The sequence below is a fragment of the Cannabis sativa genome, chromosome 1 (assembly GCF_029168945.1).
Source record: "Cannabis sativa cultivar Pink pepper isolate KNU-18-1 chromosome 1, ASM2916894v1, whole genome shotgun sequence".
Classification (NCBI taxonomy): domain Eukaryota; kingdom Viridiplantae; phylum Streptophyta; class Magnoliopsida; order Rosales; family Cannabaceae; genus Cannabis; species Cannabis sativa.
The window spans coordinates 26,503,863-26,514,719 of NC_083601.1; the positions used below are offsets into that span (position 1 = coordinate 26,503,863).

The 10,857-nt window shown below is 35.4% G+C and overlaps 1 protein-coding gene across 1 annotated transcript; it reads left to right on the top strand.

Moving 5' to 3' along the window:
* The first annotated feature begins 3,478 nt into the window (after nt 1-3,478).
* On the top strand, nt 3,479-4,678 carry LOC133033547 (uncharacterized protein At4g02000-like). Its single transcript, XM_061108390.1, has one exon. The coding sequence runs from the start codon at nt 3,479-3,481 to the stop codon at nt 4,676-4,678; it is 1,200 nt and encodes a 399-aa protein (XP_060964373.1).
* The last annotated feature ends 6,179 nt before the right edge of the window (nt 4,679-10,857 follow it).

The window sequence follows — 10,857 nt, forward strand, 5'->3', positions numbered from 1 at the left end:
CACTGTTACCGTAGAGTCACCGGAGTTAAACATTGGAGTTGTCACCAGTATTGGATGTTAGAGTTGTCGCCAAAGTTGAGCATTGGAATTTGAGACTGAAATTTATCAACTAATTAAAAATATAACATTGAGAAACAAGTTATATATATTAACCAAATTAAAAAATAAATCTTACAACCAAATATGTAAAATAGCAAAAGCAATAACTACACAAAGAATTTAATTTTATAATACAATCAACTAATACATGTACAAAAGCCAAGAACTAAAATTCAAATTCAAAAATACATATACAAAAGCGTACACGTACACGTGTAGAATTTCTAGTGGTGCACATAATATTAATTATTTAAATATTGAAAAAATAGTTTTAAAATATAAATAAATAAATAATAATAATTTTAAAAATAATATTTCTTTTTTCTTTTCTTTTCCTTTTTTCTTTTCCTTTTTTCTTCACTTCTTGCCCACAAGTTCTTTCTCCCCCAAATCCACTCTCGTTCTCTTCTCCCTCTCCCGGCCTCTAAGCTTTAGCAATGGGCCCAACAAGCACAACCCATCCTGCATGTTGTTAACCCCAAAGCCTCACGTCCACCGCACCCCGAAGCCTTTATTCTAGAGTATGACAATGATCGACTAAGGGGATTTCTTCTTGGCGTTTGGTTGGGAGGAATGAAAATATTTAAAGTTTAGGGTTTTGCTCAAGGATATGGAATTTCTTATTTGTTTGGGTTTTATAGTATCACTCTTTGGGCTCGTTTGGAACGTCGTATTAGATCGTATTGTATTGTATTTTATGCCATATTTTTATATAAAACTATACTAACTTTTATGGACACCTAAATATATAATATTTTAGTATAAATTAAAGTTTAACATAATATAATACAATACAATACCACCTAATACGGCGTTTTAAACAAACCCTTTGAGATTGTATTCACTATCAAACAAGCCAACAACATATGATAAGATAGCCATATAATATGGCACAAAATATCCAAAAAAAAAATGGAACAAACTAGCCAAAACGTATGGCACAGACTATAAAAATATAACACAAACTAACAACGATAATAATTATAAATTTAATCAATATTAATCAAGCAATACTAATAAAAGATAATTGACTAAAACAAAACTAAACAATAGTAAACAAACATAAATAATTTTAAAATTCTACAATAAATAAATCTCTTTATATTTAGGAATAATAATATTTAAGACAATTAAATTAACGAGAAAGAAAATTTGTCATGAGCATAAATTTATCATAATTAATTCTAAATCATAAATACTATAACATAAAATTTACCTAAAAAGTTAGATAATTAATTACAAATAAATTTTTTAAAAGATATCAAAAGATACTAATATAATTGTAAAAACAAGAATGTAAAATATACCAATATAATTAAATATAATTATTATTTCAATAAAACGCTTATAAAAGCAAAATTAAAATTAAAATTGACTAATTATAAAAATAAAAATATTCATAAAATAGATTTGATAATAATAAATATAAAAGGAAAAAATTACATAGAACAATTAAATTAGGTGCCGTTTGGTAACATTTTTGTTTTTTAATTTTTTAATCACAAAATGAAAGTAAAATTTTTGTTTTTAAAAAATTTATTTTTAAAAAATAAAAATGCGTTCTGTAACTACTTTTGTTTTTCAATTTTAAAAACAGAAAATAAAAGTGTGTTATGTAAAGTTCATCTTTATTTTTATTTTTTGATTTTATTTAAGTCGGGTCAAGATCTGGGGTTGGATTCGAGTTCGGGTCAGAAGCCGAGTTCAGCGCCAAGGTCGTGAGGAAGGAATTTGGGTCTAAGTCTGGTTGTAATCCAAAAGATTGATTAAGAAAAAAAACTTTTTAAAAAAATTTTGAAAGTGATTTTTTTTTTTTTTTTAAAAAAAAATTTTGATTTCTAATTATAAAATTGAAAAGTAAAAATAATTTTATAGAATATGTTTTTCAAAAATACTTTCACTTTTCTACTTTTAAAAACAAAAAATTAATTAAAAAAGTGTTACCAAACGCCACCTAAATTAATTTAATAGTATTAAAAGTTGTTTAGAAAAGACAATGTTAATAAAAGCTATAATTTTTCAAAAAAATTTAAAAAAAATACTATAAAAGAAAATTATTAAAATATATAAGTAAATCTAAATAATTAATACAATATAGGTAACAGATAATAAAGGTAATTAAAAAATTACCAAAAAATGCTGAAAACAAATTTGCTACCAAAGAATAGGTGCATTTGGAAAGCCACAATGTAATTGGATTTGTGTGTAATTGGAGGTAATTATACAATTGGGCATCTTTGTCTGACCATGTAATTACACTGTAACCGTGTAATTGGAAGTAATTGAGGGGTTCCAATTACACTCTCAAATTCTCATGGCCCCCAATGAGAATTGAATGTAATTACTAAAAACTTTCCATATTAAACATTAGCTATTAAAAAATGTTATTTTCCTATGTAATTACTAACTATTTTGCCAAACAAGATATTAGGAATTCATATGTAATTACCACCTCATATCCAAACACACATTGCATTTTAAAATATAGTGTAATTACTAAACTGTGTAATTATTACCCTAGTAATTACCCTACCTAGTAATTACACAGTTACTCACACAGTTTGGAAAGCCACAATGTAATTGGATTTGTGTGTAATTGGAGGTAATTACACAATTTGACATGTTTGTCTGACCATGTAATTACACTGTAACTGTGTAATTAGAAGTAATTGAGGGGCTCCAATTACACTCTCCAATTCTCATGGCCCCTCATGAGAATTGAATGTAATTACACAATGTAATTACTAAAAACTTTCCATATTAAACATTAGAGCTACTAAAAAATATTATTTTCCTATGTAATTACTAACTATTTTGCCAAACAAGATATTAGGAATTCATATGTAACTTTATATCCAAACACACCTTGCATTTTAAAATATAGTGTAATTACTAAACTGTGTAATTACTACCATAATAATTACCCTACCTAGTAATTACATAATTACTTCTAAACACATGGAATTGATTAATATATAGGTAATTACTTAATATAATAAAGGTAACAAATTATAAAGGAAATTCTAATAATAAAGGTAATTAAATAATAAAAGTATCAAAGAAAATAAAACACTAAATAATAAAATATAGTTTACTACAACCAAATGCAATAAAGTAATTAGAAAAAATATAAATATGTAAAGTCAAAAGCAACAATTAAAATCTACTTTTCATGGGGTCGTGGAATGAGTAACACAACCCACCGCACATCATGATAATGTTGTTCCTATCTTAATAATTATCATTATTATTAACAATAATACTTCACAGCTAACCTAATATCCTTTCAATGGATTCTCGTAGTCGTATCCTCTGATACGTTTGGCTGTCGCTCGGTGTCGAGTGTTGTTGTTTGAGTCTTGTTCGTGTGGTGGCTGTCATGGCGTCTAGCAGTGATGAAGGAAGGGCAATGGGAGATGTTGTTTTTCTAGAGGAAGAAGACGATGAAGTGCTACGAGTGCCAGTAGGGAGGGCTGAGGAGGTTGCGATTGACACAAGATGGTGCTTGGTGGGCAAACTTCTTACTGGTCGTGTTTCGGATTTTAATGTTTTCCAAAATATGATGGCTTTTCTATGGCAACCGGGAATGGGAATGTATGTCAAGGAACTCAATCCTAATCTATTTCTTTTCCAATTTTACCATGAAGTTGATATACAAAGAGTCATCGATGGAAGCCCGTGGACTTACGATAGGAAACCTTTTATTTTTACAAGATTAAAGGAAGGCGAAAATCCTCGGTTTGTGGAGATTAATCATGTCGATATGTGGGTGCAACTCCATAATTTAAAATCCGGGAATATGACACTCAATGTAGTCACGGCCCTAGGAAACTTTATTGGATCGTTTGTGGAATCGGATCCGAATAACTTTGTGGGTGTTTGGAGGGACTATTTACGTGTTCGGGTTCGACTAGATGTTAGAAAACCAATCAAGCGTCGTATGAAGATCATCAACGAGGATTCTTCGTGGTACTGGGTGAACTTTAAGTATGAGAGGTTGCCTACCTTCTGCTTCATATGCGGCATCATAGGCCATTCGGAGAAGTTTTGCCCGAGGTTGTTTCTGAAGCCATTACACCTCCATGAGAAGCCTTATAGCTTGGAATTGAAGGCAACAAATCAACGACGGCAATCTTCTTTTGGGGCGCAGTGGCTCCGGTCGGAAGCTGCTATACGAGATGAAGCTCGGCGAGAAGGCCAACCCAGCAAAGGTGATCCCCCAACGATTCTCATCCCTAGAAATCCGGAGCTAATGGGGGAATTAGTTGGCAAATTCCAAGATTCCACAATCACTCACAATCAGCCACAAAATGAGGGATATGGAAATATAAAAAATAATATGGAAGTTAATGGAGAAGAGTCAACCTTGAATGTTTCTAATAGAGGAAACTTTTTTGATTCCTCTATCACCAACGTGATTGACACCAAAAGAAGGAGACCAGATAGTATCATGGGACACGTGGGCTCCTTGGAAAAGATTAATAGCAATGATATGGATGTTATGGACCATGACATTGGAGAATTTCCAAAAAATGGATCTTTGGCGGGCTCTGGTACCCAGGCCCGCCCAGAGACATGAGTTGCTTAAGTTGGAATTGCCGTGGGCTTGGGAACCCGCGGGCCAAACAATTCTTAGCGGACCTTGTGTTCCAAAAGAAGCCCGATTTGTTATTTCTTTGTGAGACTTTATGTAATAAGACAAGTATGGAGTTTATTAGAGTCCGTTTGGGCTTTGATAGTTGTTTTGTTGTTGAGGCCCGTGGGCATAGTGGGGGTTTGGCTTTGTTGTGGAAAGAATCTAGTGACGTGGCTATTCAAGGGTTTTCCTTTCATCATATTGACGCTATTGTTCAATTGCAACACTGTGTTCAATGGAGGCTTACTGGAGTATATGGGGAGCCTAGAAGAGAGCTTCGGTTCAACACTTGGAACCTCTTTCGCTCTATTAAAGATGCAAGCAACCTTCCTTGGTGTCTCATGGGAGATATGAACAATTTAAGCTCTAATGATGAAAAGAGAGGCGGCAGGCCATACCCAGACCGACTTATTGATGGCTTTGTAGAAGCTTTGAACGATTGTAACTTAACCGAATTGCCTCTGGTGGGTTACCCTTTTACTTGGGAGAAGGGAAGGAATGGTGATAATTGGGTTGAAGAAAGACTCGACAAGGCGCTAGTTACTTACACATGGTTGTCTTTATTCCCTCAGTCGACCCTATACAACTTGGAAGTCTCTACTTCAGATCATTGTCCCATATTCCTGGTATTTAAAGGTGTGTCTCCTTCTGTTTCTTTTAATTCTTTTCGTTTTGAAAATGCCTGGATTAGAGAGCCTTTATGCAAGCAGCTGGTTCAAGGGTGTTGGGAGGGTTCGGGTTCTAGTAATATTCAAGAGAAATTACATCGGTGTGGGGAGGTATTGGGAAGATGGGGAAGGGATATCACTGGGGACTTCAGAAAACGTATCGACAAATGTAAAAAACAGATTAGAAACACCAAATGGGGAAGAGATCAGAGTTCAATTCATCAACATAATGAAGCGAAAGACAACCTTTCTGAAGTGTTGGCTCAGCGAGAAGTCTTTTGGAAACAAAGATCGAAGCAATTCTGGCTAAACTCTGGTGACAGAAATACAAAATATTTCCACTCTGTTGCAAGTGCTAGAAAGAGGAATAGTGGAATTGGGCAACTTAAAAATGAAAGTGGTACTTGGGTGACTTGGGGATCGGGGTTAGAGGCAGTTATCACAAGCTACTTTAGTGATCTCTTTCGTTCAACAAACATTGATTTGGGAAACATTTTAAATGGTGTTCGGCCGACCGTTACAAGTGAACAAAATGCCCAGCTCTTGCTGCCTATTACGGAGGATGAAGTCCGAAATGCATTATTCCAAATGCATCCAGATAAATCTCCGGGGCCTGACGGTATGACTCCGGCTTTCTTCCAAAAACATTGGAGCATAGTAGGCTCGGATGTGGTTAACTTTGTTCGAGATTTCTTCAATAAAGGCAGCTTCCCCACGGGTATCAATGATACTCACATTGTCTTAATTCCTAAGAAGAAAAATCCGTCCCAAGTGGGTGACATGAGACCGATATCGCTTTGTAATGTCCTATATAAAATAGCTTCTAAGGTTGTGGCCAATCGAATGAAAGGAATCCTAGACTATGCTATCTCAGACACCCAGAGTGCTTTTGTTTCAGGAAGATTGATTTCAGATAATGTTATGGTGGCTTTCGAGGTTATGCACTACTTGAAGAGGAAAACAAATGGAAGAAAAGGGTACATGGCTCTCAAATTGGATATGAGCAAAGCCTACGATCGCGTTGAATGGGGTTTCTTGGAAGCTATTCTTCGTGTGATGGGTTTTTGTGAACAATGGATTGGCCTCATCATTGGGTGTGTCAATTCGGTTCGATATCATGTGATTAACAATGGGCAAAAGATGGGTCCGATAATTCCAACTAGAGGCATACGCCAAGGGTGCCCGTTGTCGCCTTATTTGTTCATTGTATGTGCTGAGGGTCTCTCTTCTTTGATCAAACACTTTGAAGCCCAGAAACTTATCACGGGATGTAAGGTGGCTAGGAGTGCACCTCCTATTTCCCATCTTCTATTTGCGGATGATAGCTATGTGTATTGTCAAGCGTCGGAGGAGGAAGCTAATCATGTTCTTACACTCCTCCAACTTTTTGAGAGAGCTTCGGGACAAAAAGTTAACCTTAATAAGTCGTCAGCTTTCTTCAGTTCAAATACAAGGGCGGATATCCGTAGTAGAATCTGTGGTATGATGCAAGTCTAGGAAGCTGGGGCCGATAGCATGTATCTAGGACTTCCAAGCACGGTTGGGCGAAACAAGAATGCAGTGTTGGGATTCCTAAAAGAGAAAATGAAGAAGCGAATAAGCAGTTGGGAGGGAAAATTCTTATCTCGTGCTGGTAAGGAGGTGCTCATTAAATCGGTAGTTCAATCGCTTCCCTCGTATGCCATGAATGTTTTTCTCTTTCCTATTGGTACATGTAATGAACTTGAGAGAATGATGGCAAGCTTCTGGTGGAAATCAAAAAGAGCTAACAACAATGGGAGTGGCATTGTATGGATGAACTGGGAAAGAATGACAAGATCAAAAACTGCTGGTGGAATGGGCTTCAGAAACTTGAGAGATTTTAATCTTGCTATGCTTGGAAAGCAAGGGTGGAGACTCTTATTCCGACATGATTCTCTTGTGAGTAAAGTTTTCAAGGCTAGATACTATCCACAGGGTGATTATTTATCTGCTGAGTTGGGTTCTAATCCTAGCTTTATTTGGAGTAGCATATTTGCCGCGAAGGACATAGTTAAGCTCGGCTTAAGGAAGGGAATAGGATCGGGATTGACTGTGCAAATAACCACCGATCCTTGGTTGCCTTCTCTTGACAGACCAACGCCAATTCCCAATGTCCCGGGTCTTGAGAACTTCATGGTGAATAGCTTGTTTCAAACACACAGTCGCTCCTGGGATGCTGAAGTTGTTAATGACCTTTTTACTTTCGATGATGCTGCTTTAATCCTGGGCATCCAAATAAATCAGGTGGTTCAGGACGACTTTTGGTACTGGTTTGCAGAGAGAAACGGACTTTACTCTGTCCGAAGCGCCTACCAATTGATTCAAGATTATAAGCAGCCCCCAACTCCTACAGAAGACCACCGGTTTTGGAATAAATTGTGGTCACTTAAAGTTCCTCCCAAAACTAAAGATCTAGTGTGGAGAGCGGCTTCGAACTGCTTAGCAACCAAAGTGAATCTCTGCATCAAGAAGGTACTGAATGATAACAATTGCCCTTTGTGTGGCGTCTTCGCCGAAACTGAGCTGCATTTGTTAGTTTCTTGTCAATTTGCTTGGGCTTGTTGGGAGTTTTCTGGGTTTAATGCAGCTGATAGAAATCCCGTGTCCTTGCTGTCATGGCTTAGTTCCAATGCTGCCCGAATGGATGATGAGAAGCTAAGCCGAGTTGTCATGTTGTGTTGGGCAATATGGTCAGCCAGAAATGATCTCCTTTGGAAGAATCGGGCTCGAAGTGTAAAAAGTGTGGTTGATTTTGCTCAATCAAGTTTGCACCAGTTTTTGAAGGCTCAAGGCAGAAGCAACTTACCCTCTTTGTCGCCTCCGAAACCTGGTGATGCCTCGGAGATTTGGACCAAGCCGACTGTAGGCATCAAGTTGAACGTTGATGCAGCTCTCTTTGATCAAGACCTCAAGCATGGATACGGCTGTGTGATTCGAAATACTGATGGTGACTTGGTTTCCGTTTTCGCTGGTGCAAAGCAAGGCAAAGTTACACCTGAAATTGCAGAAGCTATGGGCATTAGAGAAGCTTTAAGTTGGTTGAAAAATCACAACTTTTCCCACGCTACTGTTGAATCCGATAGCCTGGTTTGTGTGGCTGCTATCCGAAGCAATGAGAAGCTAAACTCTGGGTTCGGTTTTATTGTGGAAGAGTGCAAGTTAATCCTTAGAAGTTTATTAAATGTTACTTTATGTTTTGTCAAACGTTCTGCGAATCGTGCCGCGCATTATATTGCCCGACACTCTTTGTCTCTAGCTGAACGTATGTTCCCTATTAATAGTGTTCCTTCGGAGTTGTTGTCTATTCTTTCGGGCGATAGCTCTTGTTAATAAAGAACACTTTTCTTCAAAAAAAAAAAAAAAAAAAAGCAACAATTAAGATAAATAAAAATAATAAAAACCTAATCACCTTTTAATAACAATAAAATCAACAATAAATAAAATTAAAATTAATATTGATATATCAAATATTAATACGAAATGAATACCAGATGTGTGAATCTCGGCTGCCAACTCCAAATTCCGTCATCATCTCGAAATTGTCTCCTCCTGGAAGATTGTACTAAACATCTCCGACCGAGTTACACGTCTCTGACCAAGAATAGCAACACAACCCATACCCCAAACACCAACATCTCAAGAATCAAGCCACAAAAAACAAGAACAAAAAATCCCAACAAAACAATCACCAAAACACATCGATAGTTGTTAAATATCATTCCCAAACTAGATTTACAGATAAAAAGACAGCAGATCCTACCTTAGTGTTCGTCTCTGCTGGTTCGTCTTCTTTGTGCTGGCTACTGCGGAAAGGTTTGGATGGCGATGGAGACTGGATTCCAGCAACCAACTAAATTTACATTAAGATCAAGATTCTAATGATCGTGGCGGAGACCCATCAACCCATCGCCGAGCAGTCATGATCGCGGAAATTTATTATAATACACTTAAAAAGCTAATTAATTAAGCAATGTATTTACATATAATACAAATCTTTGTTTAGTTGCAAAGAAAACTCTGATTTAAAAGAAACAAGGAGAAAACATTTGGCATGAACAAAATTAAGAACAAGATAAAATCAAAATCTACTGCAACAACTCAAAAGCTCATGATCAATGACACAAGTGTGTGTGTGATTTAGAAGTCAAGAAAATACTGAATCAGAAAAACCAAATGAAAAGGAACGGAATTAAAAGAACCACTTTTCATTATCAAGCAAACATTATCACACAAAGAAAAAACATATTATATGAATGGATTTAATGTTAGACTTTTTATTTGGGCTTACATTAAGTTTTATTGGTTTTATTAAAGGGAATTTTTTATAAATATGGAATTTCTTAAAAGCATTTTGAAAAATATGGACATTTAACGAAAAAACTTAAAATCTGGAAAAAAAAAATAAAAAACTTAAAAAATGGAAAAAATAGAATACTTATAAAAGGATATTTCCATTTATAAAATTCACACCCAAAATATCCAAATTCACTAATTTCCAATATCATGCGATTCTTTCATTCCTCTTGCGATTCTCCTCCAATTTCTTCCCTTCTTCTTTGATTTCTCTCTGAAATTCTTGGTTCTCTTGTCTCTGTGCAGCTCATATGGTTGATCTCAGGTTTCTTAATGTATGAAGGTCAATGGAATTCTCATGTTCAGCATAGCAGCATTTGGATTCGTGGTTAATTTTGTTATGGTCATTTGAATTCTCCGATTTCTCTCTGATTTCTTTCCTTCTCCTCTGGTGTGATTATCATTCTTCATCTTATTGTTCATGCTCCTACTGCCGATGAAGAAAATCAATAAAATTTGAAGTCAAAATAGACAAAGGTAACAAACTATTGAATTTGATTACATTCTTGACGTAGTTAACATATTATTTAGGAAAAGTGATAAGGAATTTTAATTTTAGGTTTTTATTTTAGTTCTCATAGTAATGTGTTGTGCTGTGATTGTAATTTTTAATAAAAAAAACTTTCATATTTTGAAAAAGTTCACCTTGTAGTTCAACCTTAGGGTTTTATATTGCCTCTGAATGTAACTTGAAACTTTACATTTGAATATGGTTGTGTTTGTCGTGTTGTGGCTGCAATTTATAGCAAAAAAATACCATGTATTGAAAAAAGTCACCTGCTAGTTCAATCTTAGGGTTTTATATTGCCTCTGAATGTAACCTGGAACTTTAAATTTGAATATGGTTATGTTTGTTGTGTTGTGGCTGCAATTTATAGCAGAAAAATACCATGTCTTGAAAAAAGTCACCTGCTAGTTCAATCTTAGAGTTTTATATTGCCTCTGAATGTAACATGGAACTTTAAATTTGAATATGGTTGTGTTTGTTGTGTTGTGGCTGCAATTTATAGCAAAAAAATACCATGTCTTGAAAAAAGTCACCTGCTAGTTCAATCTTAGGGTTTTATTGCCTCTGAATGT

Excerpts from the sequence above, each read along its gene's own strand:
- LOC133033547 (XM_061108390.1), top strand. The coding sequence starts at position 3,479 with ATGGCGTCTAGCAGTGATGAAGGAAGGGCAATGGGAGATGTTGTTTTT.